This window comes from Piliocolobus tephrosceles, chromosome 1, assembly GCF_002776525.5.
Source record: "Piliocolobus tephrosceles isolate RC106 chromosome 1, ASM277652v3, whole genome shotgun sequence".
NCBI lineage: Eukaryota > Metazoa > Chordata > Mammalia > Primates > Cercopithecidae > Piliocolobus > Piliocolobus tephrosceles.
Genome location: NC_045434.1, coordinates 146,360,389 through 146,382,628, shown reverse-complemented (window position 1 = coordinate 146,382,628; position 22,240 = coordinate 146,360,389). Strand labels below are relative to the sequence as shown.

General features: G+C 37.4%; 1 protein-coding gene across 5 annotated transcripts in view; it reads left to right on the top strand.

Moving 5' to 3' along the window:
• Positions 1-21,527, top strand: part of ACADM (acyl-CoA dehydrogenase medium chain) — a 40,731-nt gene extending 19,204 nt beyond the window's left edge. For 4 of the 5 annotated variants that reach the window (XM_023209331.1, XM_023209319.1, XM_023209325.2 and 1 more), the window contains 6 exons: positions 1,143-1,273; positions 4,346-4,454; positions 7,975-8,115; positions 8,983-9,078; positions 19,165-19,413; positions 20,727-21,527. In XM_023209331.1, the coding sequence (XP_023065099.1) occupies positions 1,143-1,273; positions 4,346-4,454; positions 7,975-8,115; positions 8,983-9,078; positions 19,165-19,413; positions 20,727-20,798 (798 nt within the window). In that variant the 3' untranslated portion in view covers positions 20,799-21,527. The remainder of the gene's footprint in view (positions 1-1,142; positions 1,274-4,345; positions 4,455-7,974; positions 8,116-8,982; positions 9,079-19,164; positions 19,414-20,726) is intronic. The other variant, XM_023209341.2, reaches the window with a different exon arrangement.
• The last annotated feature ends 713 nt before the right edge of the window (positions 21,528-22,240 follow it).

Here is a 22,240-nt window from a genome sequence, read left to right as displayed (position 1 = left end):
CTTGCACTAACACTTGCCTTCTACCACCCGCTTTTATCCATTACTGCTTATGTCTTGTCACTCCTCTGTTTAAGAGCCTTAAGAGGCTCCCCTCAGATAAAATTTTAAATTTCTAATGTGATATAAAAGATTCTCGTCAACCATTTCATTCCTTTCTTTCCAGACTCATGTCTTACCACTCCCTTACATGCACAGAATTTACATACTGTGGAGCTCTGGTACTTTCAGCATTACAAACACTGGGTAACTCTGTTTCTTATCTTAGTATCATAGCATATCCCATTACTTGTACCTGGAATGCATATTCCTCCTCTTTATCCCTCCTCCCAAAGAAGCCATTTTCCTTTTTGAGACTTAATTTAAACATCCTCTCCCCTGGGAAGCTAGTTTCTCAAGCCCCTTGTCTGTGACTTTCACACATAGAGTTGCAGTATAGTTATTTATCTCCACTGTTACATTGTGAAAATCTCTAGGACTGAATGTCATTTACCTCTGGTTTCCCCATATGCTAGTTTATATCGTGGTACATAGTAGATATTCAGTAAATGTTTGCATGAATGAATACATGTGAAATTGAATTTAATTAACTTGTTTGAAGCTATCTAACATTTTCACTTTTTTGTTAAATATATGATTTGTTGATATACCTATGCCTAATTTTAATTATATATTAAATGTTTTTAGGCCAGACACTGTGACTTGTGCCTGCAGTCCCATCATTTTGGGAGGCTGACACGGAGGATTGCTTGAGCCCAGGAAGTTGAGACCAGCCCAGGCAATATAGTGAGACTACATCTCTACAAAAAATTTAAAATTAGCCAGGCATGGTGGTGTGTGCCTGCAGTCCCAGCTATTATACACAGGAGGCTGAGGCGGGAGAATTTCCTGAGTCCAGGAAGCTGAGACTGCATTGAGCCTCTGTGTTCCAGCCTGGGCAACAGAGCGAGACCCTGCCTCTTACAAACAAAACAGAAAAGTTTTGACATTTGAGTGGTTTATTTGATTTTCTAAGAACATTTTAAGTTTAGATATTTAAAAATATTTAAAATACAGCTTAAAAAAATAAAACAATCCTGTTTCCAAACATTCAAAATTTAATCACTAACATTTAATTTCATTTCTCTTGTTTTTATATATTCAAGGCTTATTGTGTAACAGAACCTGGAGCAGGCTCTGATGTAGCTGGTATAAAGACCAAAGCAGAAAAGAAAGGAGATGAGTATATTATTAATGGTCAGAAGATGTGGATAACCAATGGAGGAAAAGCTAATTGGTATGTTGTTCAAAACATCTTTGTATATTTTTTCTTAATTGTTTCATCTTCAAATCGCTCTTTCTTCTTTCTGTATATTTTTAAACCACTACAGTTAAGGTATGTTTGTGGAACTGGAAGGTCTATAGGAGATTATAAACAGTTTGGTGATTTTCAAAAACTATTTTTAAGCCCCTGCACTATTTTTTCAAATTAACTCTCAGAAGTTTAATGTGTAAAATAAAATACAAATGCATGCTCTGTTTGATTAGGAAGGCTAGCACTGTATCTACTTGGCTTATTATCTCCACTCCTCATCTCCTATACCAGCCGCCCCTTGGAATCCTAAGACTCTAAGGAAAAAGGAAAAACTTTGGTATAGTGCCTGTCTCCAATTGTCAGAAATAAACAGAAGCAGTCTTAAAACAGGTTATCCATTAGAGAAGGCAGAATTTGACTTTAAAAAAATCTGGAAATTTCTATTATATGGTCAAAAAATAATATGGAGGTCAGCAAAGGATCAAACATAATTTGTATAAATATAAAATATTAAAGAAAAACACTTGATTATTTGTTGATAAAAGATGAGGAAAATTCAGTAAGTAACTCTTAAGCTCAGTAGGAATCAATAGTATGAGCCTTTAAAAAACTAATGTAATTTTAAGCCAAAGTAATAGAAGTACAGCATCAAATAGGAGAGAAAAAAATCGTGACAGTTCTGGGCAACACATTAAACATGTATTGAAAAACTTGACTAAATCTAGAAGCAGGTAAGTGTGTTGCATTGGGAGGAGCCTACAAAACATGTTCTGAAAAGCAGAGCCTTGGTTATTTTGGAAGAATCTTGAAGTTTTTCAAATATTATTACACAGAAAGATGATCAGGCTTATGTGTTTACTTCAGGATGCCAGCTTAGAATTGATGGGTGAAAGTTAGAAAAATGTAGAATTGGGAGGGGGGAGGGATAGCCTTAGGAGATATACCTAATGTAAATGACGAGTTAATGGGTGCAGCACACAAACATGGTACATGTATACATATGTCACAAACCTGCACGTTGTGCACATGTACCCTAGAACATGAAGTATAATAAAAAAAAAAGAAAATACAAATGTAGAATTTAGCTTAATCTAAGGACAAGTTTTCCAGCAGCAGTGCTGTTAAGTTGTCATGGGAAATACTGTATTTACCCATCACTACAAGTATATAGAGAGTTTCTAGAATAACTTTTTATTGATTGGAATAATGTACTAAATGGCCTCTTTTTGTAAAAATTCTGATTCAATATATTTGCGTGCCATATAGTACAGTTTTCTAGCAAATAAAACATCATTTTTTCAGAATGAACCTACTAAAAAGTTATTTAGTTTAAACATCCGTCTCAAAAAAAAAAAAAAAAAAAAACATATCAATCAATTCCTTATGAGCATCCTAAATATGTTCAGTATTATGGAGTGCTATATCTTTACCTTTAAGCAATTCCTGGTAATACCAGCAACTAATAAACAATGAAGAAACTATTAAAATTTAACAAGTTGAGAGAAATCGAACAATGCAGTTTGAAGATTTTGTAATTTTAAAAACAGATTAGTCAGGTGCAGTGACTCACATCTGCAATCCCAGCACTTTTGGAGGCTGAGGCAGGAAGATTGCTTGAGCCTAGGAGTTCAAGACCAGCTTGGGCAACATAACGAGACCCCATCTTTACAAAATTGAATGAAATAACTGATTACAACTGTTCACTGTTCATATAGTAAGGCAAATTAGGTAACATATGAAACCAGATAACAATTTTTATGATTTTGTTACTATTAATATTAAATAAAACTATAGAATGAGTGGTAATGTATTGGTTTTAAGCAAAGAAAATAAGTTTGTGTTAAGGGAAGAATATACCTTTTTAAAAGAATTTTTCATGTACCAGGGTATATGCAACATGAATTAGATGCTTGGATATTTGCATTTTTTTTCTTATGTTTCACTTCAAAATCTTTCTGAGAAATTCTTCTGTAGGAAAAAATCAGCAAATATTCATAATAACTCAGCTATAACAAAAACACTGACTTGCTGCATAAAGAAACAGTAGTTGGAACATATGGGTCTCTGTTTTATATTATTCCTTTTCACAGGCAGCTCTATTTGTCCTCCTTTTCAAGATAGCATGCCCCTTAAAAAATAAAATTAGTTTTGGGAAAGAAAAAGTGCCAGTTTCAACATGCACAGACTCTCTTGTTATATTACATTATTATTATACCAGGGATTTTTACTTACAACTCATACTACTAAAACGAAGTTAAATAGCGTACTGTAGTCCCTCCTTATCCTGGCAGGATACATTCCAGGACCCCTAGTGGATGCCCTTAGCCTCAGAAGTACCAAACCCTATATATACTATATTTCTACACATATATACTTATGATAAAGTTTAATTGATAAAGTGGGCCCGGCAAGAGATTAACAACAACTACTAATGAAATAGAACTATAACAATATATTGTAATAAGTTATGTAAATGTTAGGCCAGGCATGGTGGCTCACACCTGTAATCACAGCACTTTAGAAGGCCCATGTGGGAGGATCCCTTGAGTCTAGGAGTTTGAGACCAGCCTGGGCAAGGTAATGGGACTTCATCCCTACAAAAAATAAAATTAGCTGGGCATGGTGGCACGTGCCCATAGTACCAGTGACTCAGAAGAGGTGGAAGGATCACCTGAGCTGGGGAAGTCGAGGCTGCAGTGAGCCAAGATCATGCCACTGTACTCCAGCCTGGGCAACAGAGTGAGATCTTGTCCAAAAAAAAAAGTTATGTAAATGTCCTCTTTGTCTTTCAAAATATCTTATATGCACTGTACTGCAGGTAACTGAAACCACAGAAAGTGAAACCCCATGGAATGGGGGAGGGCCTACTGTGTTATTAGACATAGACTTCAAATACTATCTCTTCCACAGCTCTTTTAAACCTGATTATTTATTTCCTCATTTGTAAAATGTAGATAATAATAATTGGGATTGTTAAGAGGATTAACTGAGAGAGCAGTCACCATGTGTTATTTGCTGATATTATCACCATTATCGGGTGTGTGTATCTCTTAGGTATTTTTTATTGGCACGTTCTGATCCAGATCCTAAAGCTCCTGCTAATAAAGCCTTTACTGGATTCATTGTGGAAGCAGATACCCCAGGAATTCAGATTGGGAGAAAGGTAAAGTATTTATCAATGATTAGGGCCCCAAATATTATTTTAATTATAAATTGCAAATTACTTAACTTGCCTATAATGAAAACACTTGTTTGTAGTAAGTTGGAGTAAAATAAAGCTGTGTTTTAATGATATTAGATCAAATAGTCTATATACTACTGAAGATTTTGTGAGCAGTCATTTCAGGTCATTTTGAAAGAGTAGTACCAACCTGTGAAGAAGGCTAATAACAGCTGTGAGGAATAATGAAGTAAAATCAAGCTACCATTTGTATTACCTGACCAATAATAAGAATTTTGGATATTTCAAAGGACTTTCCCACACTTTTCCCCATTGGATCCTCACAGCAACCTTTTGGTAGGATAAGTGGCATTATGCCCATTTTACAGATAAAAACAATGTGACATAATTGAGATTATACTAGGTCATATAACACTAAGAAAAACGTCTATGCCTGAAAAGAGTGTAGAAAATAGCAAATAGCCTTGAATGTGGAAAGGCAAGAAAATCTTATTTAAATAAGAAAAGGTAATTTAACATATTTGAAAAGGTTTGTATTCTGAGTATGTGGAGATAAATTTGGCGTTTAAAGTAGACTAAAGAGAAAAGAGTTTAAAATTTTATAAGTCAGAGTTTAAAATTATAAATTTTATAAAGAAGGAAAGAAAGGAAGTCAATAAAGTAATTTTTTTCTTTTTTTTTTTTTGAGACAGCATCTCGCTCTGTTGCCAAGGCTGGAGTGCAGTGGCAGGATCTCAGCTCACTGCAACCTCTGCCTCCTGGGCTCAGACAATCATCCCACCTCAGCCTCCTGAGTGGCTAGGATTATTGGCATGCACCACCACACCTGACTAATTTTTGTATTTTTTGTAGAGACAGGGTTGCGCTGTGTTGCCCAGCCTGGTCTCAGACTCCTGGGCTCAAGTGATCCTCCCACCTTGGCCCCCTAAAGTGCTGGGATTACAGGACGAGCCACTGCGCCCAACCAAGGTCACAAAGTGAGAGGCAGAATTGAAATCAATATGAAGGTATCCTAGGACCTTACCCAGTGTAGTTTATGATGCTATATTGTGCTATATTTTCAATCAGATATTAAAGGTAGACTGCACCTGACAAAACTGATGATACTGTTGTATATAACAAAATATAAGAACTAAAAATTGTTGTGCTTTTTGCAAGAAATTGTTTTTTATTTATGTAACAGATCATGTTTCTGTCTTAGGAATAGTTGCTAGCAAACTTGGCCAAATGTATGGCCCATCTTTAGAAAGTATAAAGGACCTAACAGCTTATACTTTTTTTAGTAGTAAACTCACTCCTGATTTTATCTTGCTATTTCTAGTTTTTTTTTTCTTTTTGTCTAATGTTCTCACTTAAAAAAAAAAAAAAAAAAAACTCCAATAAATATTTATGTAGTGCATACTATATACAGTATTCTAGCTATTAGGGATACAGTATGGATCAAAATAGACAAAAATCCCTGGCCTTAGGTAAATTACTTTCTAGTGAGGGATATAGATAATTATGTTGTATATATTTAAGCCTCCTTAAATCTTTATTGAAACAAATAGATATTTACAAATTTGTGAAATTTGATGTTTTCAGGCCAGGTTTGGTGGTTCATGATTGTAATCCTAGCACTTTGGGAGGCTGATTTGGGAGAACTGCTTGAACCCAGGAGTTCAGGACCAGCCTAGGCAACATATTGAGACTTTACCTCTACAAAAAAAAAAAAAAAAAAAAAAAAATTTAATTAGCCAGTTGTAGTGACGCACACCTGTAGTCCCAGGTACTTGGAAGGCTGAAGTGGGAGGATCACCTAAGCCCAGGAAGTCAAGGCTGCAGTGAGCCATGCTCGTGTTGCTGCACTGCAGCCTGGATGACAGAGTGAGACCTAATGTTTTCAAATGTTTTATGTTTTAGAAATTACATGGTTTGAGATGAGCCCAGGAAGCATTTTGGTTTTAAATGTTGTGGGGTTTGGGATGAATCTGGTAAAGTGTTTTCTCATTATATCTGAATGGTGGTCCAAGATTCTAGTTTATCAACTTTTAAAGACAAAATAAAGGGATGTTGGTTTCTTTGTAGGTCAAACTATTGTTATCATTTCTTCAAACTCAGAAGCAGACTATTAAAACCAGCAAATTAAAGGATTAGTTTATAGCTCTTTGTTTCCAATGCTCCTGTTTCTCATTCTGCTTATTAAAAATGAGATCAAATTTTTTTCCTTATTAAGAGTTATGTCTGCAACTTCCTCTCATGATTCAGCATAACACTAACAGTTATATACAAAGAGAAAGAGAAAAAATAAAGCAAATGTATCAAAATGTTAACAACTGGTGAATATATTACAGGTGAAGGCTATATAAGTACTTATATGCCTATTACAACTCCTCCATTGGTTTGAAAATTTTTAAAACAAAAAGTTGAGGGAATGTAGCTAGTTTAGTAGTTTCTTATAAAGTCAAACATACACTTATCACATAACCAGTGCTCTTAGATAAATACCCAAGAGAAATGGAAATAAGGACCTATATACAAATGTTTACTGCAATTTTATTAATGATTGCTAAAAATGAGGAGGGGGGTATCCATCAACTAGTGAAAAGATAATGGATATATGGTACATCCATAGAGTGGGATATTACTCAGCAGTAAAGTAAATGAATTATTGATTGTGCAGCAACATGGGTGAATCTCAGAAGCACTATACTAAGTGAAAAGTCAGACACAGAAAGCAGACTTTATTATTTCACTTAAATGACGTTCTGGAAAAGGAAAAACTACACGGAGAGAAATCACACAGTGGTTGCCAGGGGATAGGTGTAGAATAAGGAAATTGACTATAAAGGGAGAACAAGGTAACTTTTTGGGGTTCTAAAATACTCTATATTTTGAGCATGGTGGTGGTTACACACACATACATTTGTCAGAGTTATTAGAAATGTATACATAAAAATGATGACTTTTCTACATGTAAATTATACCTCAATAAATCTAATTTTAACAAAGAGTCAAAGAAAATCAATTTTTATTCAGTAGATTATTTTACTAGCTCTATTAAGATTAAAGGTCTCAAATCAGATTGTATTTACTAAATGTTTTTTCTGACATGGTAAAATAGATAGCTTTCAAACATATAATGAGATTTGTCTTTGTTGATAAGATGTACTTGTAGACCTTTAGACTAGTGTGGTTTCAAAATTTGTGAAATGTTGTTCGAGATTATGGTTGGCAAATTTTTTTGTAAAGGTCCAAATTATAAATATTTCAGGCTTTGCAAGCTGTATCTCTGTCACAACTACTCAGTTCTGCCATTGTAGCAAGAAAGTAACTGTAGATGATATGTAAATAAATAGGTGTGACTGTATTCCAATAAGGCTTTCTTTGTAAAACAGGCATTGCAGACTATAGTTTGTTGATCCCTGTTTTAGGTAATTGCAGAAAGTCATGAAACTGATTAAAGCAAAAATTGATACTGGCTCAAAAAAAATTCCTTAAAATATACCAATTTTCTTATTAGGAATTAAACATGGGCCAGCGATGTTCAGATACTAGAGGAATTGTCTTTGAAGATGTGAAAGTGCCTAAAGAAAATGTTTTAATTGGTGACGGAGCTGGTTTCAAAATTGCAATGGGAGCTTTTGATAAAACCAGACCTGCAGTAAGTAATATGAGTTGACAATCCTTATAGGATCTTTTATTTATTACATTAAATAAGTAGTTTTACTTTAAAATTTTATGTTTAGTGTGTTTCTCTTTTTAATATCTGCTTTTTTTTTAAGGGTATAGGAGAAATACTGTTACTTTTCTTTTTTTTTTTTTTTTGAGACAGAGTCACACTCTGCAACTAGGCTGGAGTGCAGTGGTACAATCTCAGCTCATTGCAACCTTTGCGTCCTGGGTTCAAGAGATTCTCCTGCCTCAGCCTCATGAGTAGCTGGGACTACAGGCACCCGCCACACTGCCCAGCTAATTTTTGTATTTTTAGTAGAGATGGGGTTTCATCATATTGGCCAGGATGGTCTCGATCCCTTGACCTCGGCCTCCCAAAGTGCTGGGATTACAGGTGGGAGTCACTGCGCCTGACCATATTGTTACTTTTCTTAATTTTTTAAATAATTCTTCAACTGTTCTTACTATCCATTATAGAAATTATTTTAGCAACTGCAAAATTACTGTAGTTGGTGCTAGATTTAGAGAGGCAGTCTACCCTAAATATGATCATCCTGTTAATATGTACTCACTTTCTGTTTTCACTCATTAAGAATATTTCCCCTAGTAACGTTTCTCTTGTTAAACAAAAGGAATGACTTTCTTCTAGAGTATGATACTATGCCTAACAAATGCCTCTTACTACCTTTAATTAACAAATAATATAAACTTACATGCCTATTCCCCACTCCCCACCAGTTTCTTGTTGCTGTACATCACCTTCTCTTTGTACACTCCCTAACTTAGACACTTAGGTAGATATTGTGTGTTTTAAAGATAATATGAACTTTTGCTTTATAATATGTTAAAATGCTAGGTATCTGCTGGTGCTGTTGGATTAGCACAAAGAGCTTTGGATGAAGCTACCAAGTATGCCCTGGAAAGGAAAACTTTTGGAAAGTTACTTATAGAGGTAATTTTAATACTGCTTGCTTTGTTCAAATGTAAAGACATTCATTATCATTTAATATTTAGAAATGATTTTTAAACCACAAACTGATCAATTTCTACTTTGATAGCAGGAAGATAATGTGGTTTTATCAAGATGAGTTTCAAAGATAAATTTCTTTTTAGATTGTGCCGCTATTGGTTACTTCTGTACCTGACACTGTGCTATGCGTTTTGTTTGTTTGTTTGTTTGTTTGTTTGTTTGTTTGTTTTGAGACGGAGTCTCGCTCTGTTGCTCAGGCTAGAGTGCAGTGGCACAATATTGGTTCACCACAACCTCTGCCTCCCGAGTTCAAGCAATTCTCCTGCCTCAGCCTCCCGAGTAGCGGGAACTACAGGTGTGCACCACTATGCCTGGCTAATTCTTGTATTTTTAGTAGAGATGGGGTTTCAGTATGTTGGCCAGGCTGGTCTCGATCCACCCGCCTCAGCCTCCCAAAGTGCTGGGATTACAGGAATGAGCCACCAGGCCCGGCCTTGTGCTATGCATTTTAAATATATTTTCTAATTCTCTCAGTAACACTTTTTTGAGTAGTAGTATTTCTTTTAAGGATCAAGAAACTGAAGCTCAGAGGTATCAAATGATTTGTCCAAGGCTATACAATTTATAAGTCACAGATCTAGAATTCTATTTTATACTTTTTTTTTTTTTTTTAGCGGTGGTGGGTGGGGGACAAAGTCTTGCTCTGTCGTCCAGGCTGAAGTACGGTGGTGTGATCTGGGCTCACTGAAACCCCCACCTCCCGTGTTCAAGTGATTCTCCTGCCTCAACCCCCGAGTCACTGGGACTACAGACACACACCACCACACCCAGCTAATTTTGGTATTTTTAGTAGAGACAGGGTTCCCTTATGTTGGCCGGGCTGTTGTTGAACTCCTGGCCTCAAGTGATCTGCCTGCCTCGGCCTCCCAAAGTGCTAGGATTACAGGCCTGAACCACTGCACCTGGCCTATGTTATACTGTTAATTCTGTTACTTCCCATCTCTTCTCGAGTGTCAGATAATTTTAGTACTATAAAGAGTCGTGTCTTCCATGAATTTCCAGGGTAATTCTTAACTCTTATCCCTTCAAATATTGATGCCCCCCCCATTATCTGTATTCTCTCCTGCAACTCACTATGAGTTGTATAGTGAACCTCCTATTTCTTTCTCTTTTTTTTTTTTTTTTTTTTTTTTTGAGATAGTGTCTTGGTTGCCCAAATGTGAGTGCAATGGTGCAGTCATGGCTCATTGCAGCTTCTCAGGATCAAGCAATCCTCTCACTTCAGCCTCCTAAATAACTGGAACTATAGGGGCACACCATCATGCCTGCCTAATCTTTTTATTTTTGTAGAGATGGGGTCTCACTGTGTTGCCCAGGCTGGTCTCAAACACCTGAGCTCAAGTAATGCTTCCACCTCAGCCCCTCATGAGCCTCCTATTCCTATCTCCGTTTGTCAGTGGTTCTCTAACTATCTGTGGCAAAAGACCAGTTTGTTTTAATTTCCAGTTAATGTGGACCATTATTTTTGTAAAATATAAGAGTGTCACAACAATATTAAATTGCTGTAAAAGTTTCTAAATGCTTATTCTCATCTTCTGTACCATCAACCAGTAACAGTTTGTGAATCGGCACTGTGGACAAACTTGTATTAGCACTGCTCTGTGTCCCTTAACCTTAGTTTCGTAATTTATCTTTCTGCACTATATTCTAGGTAATTTTTTCAGATCTGCTTTCTAGTTCTCTTATCTCGTGCCTAATCTATTTAATCTATCTATTGATTTTTTTTTAATGACTACTTTTCATTTCCAGATGTTATATTTGGTTTTTTCCATTATACCTTCTTTTCAACATCGTACCACCTTTTCCTTTTTTGTCATTAATCATGTAAAAATTCTTCATTTATAATCAATTTCAGAATTTTTTGTTATCTTCAATTCTTAGGGTGCTAATCTTTCAAGGTGTATTGTGTCTCCTAACTCTTTTATGGTCAGTTATTTTGCTTTTATTTTTTATTTGTAAACAACTTATCTGCAGGAGGTACTGTATTTCTCAGAGCATTATGGAAGCATATTAGAAAGTGGCTTTTGTACTTTTTTGGCACTTTTATTAGATACTCCAGAGATTTCACCATTCTAAGAGCTGTTATTTTACATTCATTTCTCGACTTGGGGACTCCTGTATCACAGAGGCCATGTACGTTGATCCCATACATTAAGAAACTCCCTACATTCCAGTCTGAGCAACAGCGTGAGACCCTGTCTCAAAACAACAACAGTAACAAAAGTCCTTTTTTTTCTTGTTCTTTTTTAAACCCTCCTGGGCAAGAGAAGTACAAGGGGTTGGGGAATTCCCTTTCCTAGCTAAAGGAAACCATAACAGATGGGACCTGGAAAATCGGGACACTCCCACCCTAATACTGTGCTTTACCAACAGTCTTAGCAAATGACACACCAGGAGATTATATACCGCACCTAGCTCGGAGGGTCCCACACCACAGAGCCTCGCTCACTGCTCGCCCAGCAGTCCGAGATCGAACTGCAAGGTGGCAGCAAGGCTGGGGGAGGGGAATCTGCCATTCCTGAGGCTTGAGTAGGTAAAAAAGTGGCCAGGAAGCGTGAACTGGGTTGAGTCCACCGCAGCTTTGGGAGGCCTGCCTGTCTCTGTCGACTCCCCTCTGGGGGCAGGGCATAGCTGAACAAAAGGCAGCAGAAACTTCTGCAGACTTAAATGTCCCTGTCTGACAGCTTGGAAGAGAGCAGTGGTCCTCCCAGCATGGAGTTTCAGATTTGAGAACGGACAAATGGCCTCCTCAAGTGGGTCCCTGACCCCTGAGTAGCCCAACTGGGAGAGACCTCTGCCAACTGACACCTCATACAGCCGGGTGCCCCTCTGAGGCGAAGCTTCCAGATGAATGATCAGGCAACAACATTTGCCGTTCTGCAGTATTTGCAGTTCTGCATCCTCCACTGGTGATACCCAGGCAAACAGGGTCTGGAGTGGACCTCCAGCAAACTTCAACAGACCTGCAACTGAGGGTCCTGACTGTTAGAAGGAAAACTAACAAACAAAAAGGACATCCACACCAAAATCCCATCTGTATGTCACTATCATCAAAGACCAAATTTAGATAAAAGCCCAAAGATGGGGAGAAACCAGAGCAGAAAAGCTGAAAACTAAAAATCAGAGCACCTCTTCTGCAAAGTAATGCAGCTCCTCACCAGCAACAGAACAAAGCTGGACAGAGAATGACTTTGACGAGTTGAGAGAAGACAGCTTCAGACAATCAGTAATAACAGACTTCTCCAAGCTAAAGGAGGATGTTCCAACCCATCACAAAGAAGCTAAAAACCTTGAAAAAAGATTAGACGAATGGCTAACTAGAATAAACAACATAGAGAAGACCTTAAATGATCTGATGGAGCTGAAAACCATGGCACGAGAAGTACGTGATGCATGCATAAGCTTCAGTAGCCGATTTGATCAAGTGAAAGAAAGGGTATCAGTGATTGAAGATCAAATGAATGAAATGAAGCAAGAAGAGAAGTTTAGAGAAAAAGAGTAAAAAGAAATGAACAAAGCCTCCAAGAAATATAAGACTATGTAAAAAGACCAAATCTACATCTGGTTGGTGTACCTGAAAGTGATGGGGAGAATGGAACCAAGTTGGAAAACACTCTTCAAGATATTATCCAGGAGAACTTCCCCAACCTAGCAAGGCAGGCCAACATTCAAATTCAGGAAATACAGAGAATGTCACAAAGATACTCCTCGAGAAGAGCAGCCCCAAGACACATAATTGTCAGATTCACCAAAGTTGAAGGAAAAAATGTTAAGTGCAGCCAGAGAGAAAGGTCGGGTTACCCACAAAGGGAAGCCCATCAGACTAACAGTGGATCTCTCAGCAGAAACTCTATAAGCTAGAAGAGAGTGGGGGCCAGTAATCAACATTCTTAAAGAATTTTCAACCCAGAATTTCATAGCCAGCCAAACTAAGCTTCATAAGTGAAAGAGAAATAAAATTCTTTACAGACAAGCAAATGCTGAGAGATTTTGTCATCACCAGGCCTGCCTTACAAGAGCTCCTGAAGGAAGAACTAAACATGGAAAGGAACAAACAGCACCAGCCATTGCAAAAGCATGCCAAATTTTAAAGACCATTGATGCTAGGAACAAACTGCATCAACTAGTGGGCAAAATAACCAACTAACATCATAATGACAGGATCAAATTCACACATAACAATATTAACCTTAAATGTAAATGAGATAAATATTCCAGTTAAAAGACACACACTGGCAAATTGGATAAAGAGTCAAGACCCATCAGTGTGCTGTATTCAGGAGACCTATCACACATAGGCTGAAAATAAAGGGATGGAGGAATGTCTACCAATCAAATGGAAAATAAACAAAAAAAGCAGAGGCTGCAATCCTAGTCTCTGATAAAACAGACTTTAAACCAACAAAGATCAAAAGAGGCAAGGCCATTACATAATGGTAAGGGGATCAATTCAGTAAGAGCTAACTATCCTAAATATATATGCACCCAATACAGGAGCACCCAGATTCATAAAGCAAGTCCTTAGAGACCTACAAAGAGACTTAGACTCCCACACTATAATAATAGGAGACTTTAACACCCCATTGTCAACATTAGATCAACAAGACAGAAAGTTAACAAGGATATCCAGGAATTGAACTCAGCTCTGCAACAAGAGGACCTAATAGACATCTACAGAACCTTCCATGCCAAATCAACAGAATATACATTCTTCTCAGCAGCACATCATACTTATTCCAAAATCGACCACGTAGTTGGAAGTAAAGCACTCCTCAGCAAATATAAAAGAACAGAAATTATAACAAAGTGTCTCTCAGACCACAGCGCAATCAAACTAGAACTCAAGATTAAGAAACTCACTCAAAACCGCTCAACTACAAGAAAACTGAGCAACCTGCTCCTGAATGACTGCTGGGTACATAATGAAATGAAGGCAGAAATAAAGGTGTTCTTTGAAACCAATGAGAACAAAGACACAACATACCAGAATCTCTGGGACACATTTAAAGCAGTGTGTAGAAGGAAATATATAGCACTAAATGCCCACAAGAGAAAGGAGGAAAGATCTAAAATTGACACCCTAACATCACAAAAGAACTAGAGAAGCAAGAGCAGACACATTCAAAAACTAGCAGAAGGCAAGAAATAACTAAGATCAGAGCAGAACTAAAGGAGATAGAGACACAAAAAACCCTTCAAAAAATCAATGAATCCAAGAGCTGTTTTCTTAAAGATCAGCAAAATTGATAGACTGCTAGCAAGACTAATACAGAAGAAAAGAGAGAAGAATCAAATAGAGAAGAATCAAAAATCAATAAAAAAAAGATAAAGATCACCACCAATCCCACATAAATACAAACTACCATCAGAGAACACCACAAACACCTCTATGCAAATAAACTAGAAAATCTACAAGAAGTGGATAAATTCCTGGACACATACACCCTCCCAAAACTAAACCAGGAAGAAGTTGAATCCCTGAATAGACAAATAACCGGCTGTGAAATTGAGGCAATAATTAAGAGCCTACCAACCACAAGAAGTCCAGGACCAGACAGATTCACAGCCTAATTCTACCAGAGGTACAAAGAGGAACTGGTACCATTCCTTCTGAAACTATTCCAATCAACAGAAAAAGAGGGAATCCTCCCTCACTCATTTTATGAGGCCAGCGTCATCCTCATAGCAAAGTCTGGTAGAGACACAACAGAATAAAGAATTTTAGACCAATATCCCTGATGAACATTGATGCAAAAATCCTCAATAAAATACTGGCAAACCAAATCCAGCAGCACATCAAAAAGCTTATCCACCATGATCAAGTTTGCTTCATCCCTGGGATGCAGGCTGGTTCAACATATGCAAATCAATGAAGGTAATCCATCCTATAAACAGAACCAAAGACAAAAATCACATGATTGTCTCAATAGATGCAGGAAAGGCCTTCAACAAAATTCAGCAGCCCTTCATACTAAAAACTCTCAATAAACTAGGTATTGATGGGATGTATCTCAAAATAATAAGAGCTATTTATGACAAACCCACAGCCAAAATCATACTGAATGGGCAAAAACTGGAAGCATTCCCTTTGAAAAGTGGCATAAGACAGGGACGCCCTCTCTCACCACTCCTATTCAACATAGTGTTGGAAGTTCTGGCCAGGGCAATCAGGCAGGAGAAAGAAATAAAGTGTATTCAATTAGGAAAAGAGGAAGTCAAATTGTCCCTGTTTCCAGATGACATGAGGATATGTAAAATAAGACCTCTACCACTGATCCTGCCCTTCTTCTTCAAAGTTATTATCGCTACCCAACATTCTGTCATATCAGTATTTGTTTATTGTCTCCCCTCACAGTCTCACTAGAATGTAAGCTCCAAATGAGCAGGAAATTTATGTTTTTAGAAACCTTTCTACTCCTAGCACTTAGATGTCTTGTGCTGTGAACTTCTATTTTATTCATAAAACAAACAGTGATTGAATACCTACTCTATTAAATACTAATAATCAGATGCTTTCCCTGTTCCAGGCACTATTCCGGGTGCTTAACATATATTAACTCTAATCTTCATAATACTCTGGAATAGGTACTGTTATTTCCATTTATCGCATGCAAAATGATTAGGCCTATCTAATAAATTATGGAACTAAGATTTGAACCCAAGTAGTCACTTGTATCAGGAAAAACTCTCTCAAACCATGTTTTTCTTCTGTTCTCAACACCACAGAAATGATCAACACAGAAGAAGACTTCTGTGACCAAAGATGTGGGAGGATATACCCACACACCAAGCAACAGACACTAGCTGGGTATCCTCTGACTTAGTTCCAATACTACCTACCCAGAGATAGCATCAGATCCCACAGGCTTAATCTCACAAGACTGCCCCTTCTTTTCCCCCAGTTGCAAGTCCTGACCTCCAGAACTTCTGGCTGACTGGCTTCAAGTTGGGGTTCCCATGACCCCATCTGTGAATTCCAGTAATTTGCTAAAGCAGCTCACAGAACTCAGGGAAACAAATTTACCAGTTTATTAGGAAGGATATCTAATTTTTTAATTTTAATTTTATTTTATTTTTAATTATTTTTTTCAGACAGAGTCTCACTCTTGTTGCCCAGGCTAGAGTACAATGGTGTGATCTCGGCTCACTGCAGTCTCTGCCTCCTGGGTTCAATTGATTCTTCTGCCTCCGCCTCCCAAGTAGCTGGCATTACAGGTACCTGCCACCATGCCTGGCCAATTTTTTATTTTTATTTTTAGTAGAGACAGGGTTTCACCATGTTGGCCAGGCTGGTCTCAAACTCCTGACCTCAGGTGATCCGCCCGCCTTGGGCTCCCAAAGTGCTGGGATTACAGGTGTGAGCTACCACGCCCAGCCATGAAGGATATTTTAAAGGATACAGATGAAGGAAGATGCATATGGCTTACATGCCCTCCCTGGGAATCTCACCCTATAGGAACCTCTGGAAGTTCTCCAAACCGTGTCCTCTTGAGAGGTGAAGCCAGCTGGACTTCCTGGGTCCAGTGGGGACTTGGAGGACTTTTCTGTCTAGCTAGAGGATTATAAACACACCAATCAGCACTCTGTAAAAATGCACCAATCAGCACTCTGTGTCTAGCTAAAGGATTGTAAACACACCAATCAGCACTCTGTAAAAATGCACCAATCAGCGCTCTGTGTATAGCTAGAGGATTATAAATGCACCAGTCAGCACTCTGTAAAATGGACCAGTCAGTGCTCTGTAAAATGGACCAGTCAGCAGGATGTCGGCTGGGACAAATAAGGGAATAAAAGCTGGCCACCCCAGCCAGCAGTGGCAACCTGCTCCAGTCCCCTTCCACGCTGTGGAAGCTTTGTTCTTTGACTCTTCACAATAAATCTTGCTGCTTACTCTTTGAGTCTGCACCACCTTTAAGAGCTGTAACACTCGCCACGAATGTCTGCGGCTTCATTCTTGAAGTCAGCAAGACCACGAACCCACTGGAAGAAAGAAACTCTGGACACATCTGAAAGACCAAACTCCAGACACACCATCTTTAAGAGCTGTAACACTCACTGTGAAGGTCTGCAGCTTCATTCTTGAAGTCAGCGAGACCAAGAACCCACTGGAAGGAACCAACTCTGGACACACTCTTGGGTGTTCATGGAGGCTTCATTATATAGGCATGATCAATTAAATCATTGGTCATTGATGATTTAACTTGACCTTTAGCCCCTCTCCCTTCCCTGGAGGTTGTGGGGGTGGGGCTTAAGATCCTAACCCTCTAATCCTGCCGTCGTCTTTGCAGTGACCAGCACCATGCTGAACCTATCAGACAATAGACAGCACTTTGGATATCCCGAGGAATTTAGGAGTTGTATGCCAGGAAACAGGAACATATTTCCATCCTATAACATATCTTGGCCATATAACTAACTCATAGAGCACTTACTATCCCTTATTGAAAGTATTTGTTTTATGTCTTCTATTCAATTCTGAGCCTGTAGAGTCTAAGAAGCATCTTTTAGTTGTCCTTTCCTCTGTCTTGGTATCTGATACAATGCCACATGATTTTTCTCTATCTGTAGCAACCTTTTTTTTTTTTTTTTTTTTTTTGAGATGGAGTTTCGCTTTTGTTGCCCAGGCTGGAGTGCAATGGTGTGATCGCGGCTTACCACAACCTCCACCTCCCAGGTTTAAGCAATTCTTCTGCCTCAGCCTCCTGAGTAGCTGGTATTACAGGCATGTGCCACCATGCCTGGCTAATTTTGTATTTTTAGTAGAGACAAGGTTTCTCCATATTGATCAGGCTGGTCTCAAACTCCCAACCTCAGGTGATCCGCCCGCCTCAGCCTCTTAAAGTGCTGTGATTACAGGTGTGAGCCACTGCACCCAGCCAGCAAATTTCTTTTAAAAAGTCCTAGCAGAGGCCGGGCATGGTGACTCACACCTGTAATCCTAGCATTTGGGGGGGCCGATGTGGGTGGATCCCTTGAGCCTAGGAGTTTGAGAACAGCGTGGGCAACATAAGGAGACCTCATCTCTATTTAAAAAAAAAAAAAAAAAGCTGGTTGTGGTGGCTCAGGCCTGTAATCCTAGCACTTTGGGAGGCTGAGGCGGGCGGATCACCTGTGATCAGGAGTTTGAGACCAGCCTGGCCAACATGGTGAAACCCTGTCTCTACTAAAAATCCAAAAAAAAAAAAAAATTAGCCAGGCATGGTGGCACATGCCTAGCTACTCAGGAGGCTGAGGCAGGAAAATCGCTTGAACCTGTGGGTCGGAGGTTGCAGTGTGCCGATATCGCACCACTTCACTCCAGCCTGAGCGACAGAGTAAAACTCAGTCTTGAAAAAAAAAAAAAAAGTGCCAACTAAAAAGTCCCAGCTACTCTGGGGGCTGAGGTGGGAGGGTCGTTGAGGCTGCAGTGATCTTAGATCATGCCATTGCATTTCAGCCTGGATGACAAAGTGAGACCCTGTCTCAAAAAAAAAAATATTCTGGTGGAAAAAGAACATTAGTAGAAAACTTGAGCAGATTTGAGTAAGGCTTATAGTTTAGTTGTTAATACTATACCAGTATTTCAGAAGAAATAACTAAATTCAATGTGTAATGAAAAAGAACGTTAGAAAACTTGACCAGATTTGAGTAAGGCTTATAGTTTAGTTGTTAATACTATACCAGTGTTAATGTCCTGTTCTCAATCATGGCACTATGGTTTGGTAACATGTTAACATTAGAGGAAGGTGGGTGTAACTTCTATAAACCTAAAATTAGTTAATGAAAAATTTCTAAATTTTTAAATTTAGAAATTTAAAAAAAAAAAAAAAAAGGTCAGGCACAGTGACTCATGCCTGTAATCTCAGTACTTTGGGAGGCCTAAGTAGGAGGATTGCTTGAGGCTAGGAGTTGTAGACCAGCCTGGGCAACATAGCAAGACCTCGTCACTATAAAAATAGAAAAGCCCCAGGAAAAAACTTTTAAGTTTTCTCAATAAATATGCTTTAACTTTTTTCTTTTTAATTCTAGCACCAAGCGATATCATTTATGCTGGCTGAAATGGCAATGAAAGTTGAACTAGCTAGAATGAGTTACCAGAGAGCAGCTTGGGAGGTTGATTCTGGTCGTCGAAATACCTATTATGCTTCTATTGCAAAGGCATTTGCTGGAGATATTGCAAATCAGTTAGCTACTGATGCTGTACAGATATTTGGAGGCAATGGATTTAATACAGAATATCCTGTAGAAAAACTAATGAGGGATGCCAAGATCTATCAGGTAAGGTTAAAGATGATTTTTTTTTGGTTTGCAAGGGAGAGAAAATATTCATAAATGACACAGTAGATTTCTGATTATTTAGAAATTTTATGTCCCTAGTAGCAATAAATGACTCTCATATATGGCTGTGAGCCAGTTTTTGAAATTAATTAATAGAAAGAAGAATGTTATTTGTGATTAAGTATAAGTCTGAAGAGAGAATAGGCTAAAAAAACAAATGGTACAGACATGTGTATTATGTTTGGATTCGATTTCTTTGAGTTTTAACATTTTAGCTCATTGTGACCCAAACTTTTGTCTCCAAAAAGTATGTGTGTCATTTAAAATTAATTATTTTGATTTAAATCTTGCCTGACAACTATTTAATTTATTGTAACTATACTTGGAGTCAGAAACCAACATGAGGAGACAGTGATGTAGATGAATTCCAAATTAAATTAGTAGTCAAAAAAACTTAGAAGGAATTTAGTAAAAGGAAATATAAATGTGCATGTTCTCTACATGTGGCTTAAGTAATTACTTAATAATTACCACATCTTGCTCCTCGGTATCTCTGCCCTTGCTCCCCCTACACCTAGCAAATTATTTGATTCATCCGGTCATTTGAAATACTGAGTTCGAATCAGAAGGCTAGAGTGAGAAGGAATGTTAGACATAGTATGGCCTCTCCATGTAGACATGAAAAAACTGAGGTCCAGAATTTGTGCCTTATCCAAAGTCGCAGGTTTATGTGTTGATACTCTTCCTCTCCTAGTCTTTAATTATAATTATTACTATTATTATCATCAACCGTTTAGATTTTATCTGCCATCTGAGAAGCTAAACTAATGAATGGCTAAAGTTAGAAGTTTAGAATGGAAATAAGGTCTGACTCTTGAAATCCTTCCAGCATCTTTTTCTTTAGCAACTCTGTTCCATAGGCAGTGGGAGAAAAAAAAATTAAGAATAAAAGACTTAAGGAGACAGCTAGCTAAGTACAGTTCAGAAAAGTTGGACAAATATTTTGGCCATAATGAACTTCAGTTTTCCCAAATTTTCTGAAATGTAAATATATTTTCTTTTTTCTATGTTTTGAAGACTCTTCTCCAAAATTTTGATACATGACTTTTTATAACTTAAACCCATCTTTAGAGAATTCCATATTTTCAGACTTTCACAAAATCAGGTTTTGGAATCTGTATAGGCTACAGTCCCTATATATGTTTTGATTCAGTTTTATATTACAACGCAGCTTATACTACTATCTAAAATGTTGAATAAATCAAAGTATTTATGTACTAAAGATATTTAACCTACACTTATTTTTTTTGCAGATTTATGAAGGTACTTCACAAATTCAAAGACTTATTATAGCCCGTGAACACATTGGCAAGTATAAAAATTAAAAAAATTACTGTAGAAACATTGAATAACAATCCACTGTTTCAGCTCCAGAAAAGAGAAAGGGCTTTAACGTTTTTTCCAGTGAAAATAAAAATAAATCCTCTTATATTAAATCTAAGCAACTGCTTATTATTAGGGGTTTATACTTTTGCTTAACTCTGTTATGTCTCTTGAGCAGATTTAGTTTTTATTAAAATGATGTGTTTTCTTTAGTACTACTTTACTTGAATTACATTAACTTAGAAAAGTACATATGTTTTGTTATTTTGATCTCTTAAGATTAATGTCGCAGAAATTTCTTGGAATTTTATTTTTGTAATGACAGAAAAGTGGGCTTAGAAAGCATTCGAGATGTTACAAAATTTACATTTAGAAAATATTTTAGTATTTGAATACTATCAACTTGTCAGTGACTTTGCAGACTTAATGATATTATTAAAGTTCTTTTTACTGCAGTTTGGAAAGCATTTGCTTTCAGTTTAGCACAGAAACAGTCAAAATTTTGACATTCATATTCTCCTAATTTACAGCTACAAGAACTTTCTTGAAAATCTTAATTCTGAACCCATATTTCACTTACCTTATTTGAAATAAATCAATGAAGCTTGCCTTAAATTATTTTTATATGGTTGTTGGTCTCTAGGTAGCCTTTGGTCTATTGTACACAATCTCATTCCATATGTTTCCATTTTGGCAAAGAACTTAATAAAATTGTTCAGTGCTTATTATCACACCTTTCTGTATTTTTTTTCAAGAAACTTCATTACTTCATATAATAGTGTATATTTTGTATATTTACTATGATGAAAAAAAGTCAAGTTTTAATTTTGAATTGAATAAAGTTACCTGTTCATTTTTTATTAATTATATTTTTAAAGACCTCAGAAAATATAAATATGAAATAATATAAGAACTCAAATCTCTGAATTTAATATTTGTTTTTAATTCTAAATATCAAATACCGCTAAACTGTTATTATTAAAGTTATACTAAATAGAGTGCTTTCTGACATCATATCTCATTCTCCAGTTCTCTGACATCAACCGTGTCCTACATTTTAATTCTGTTCTGACACTATGCAGCTGATTAGGCTCAATCCTATAAGGCTGCCCTCACTTCAGAGGCCAGTCACAAGTCCTGAGTCCCCAAGCTACCCGTACTCTGTCCAACCTGGCTGGAAATTCAAGTATTCCCATGACCCTGCCCTCAGGTTTGATAATTTGCCAGAATAGCTCACAGAACTCAGGAAAACACTTTACTTACATTTACCTGTTTATATCATAAAGGGTACAACTAGGAACAATTAATGAAGAGGTACATAGGGAAAGGTATGGAGGAAGAGGGGAGATGCAGAGCTTCCTTGCCTTCTTCCATCTTACTACCTTCCCTGCATGTCTCTGTATTCCTCAACTTGGAAGCTCCCCAACTCTCATTCAGTAGTTTC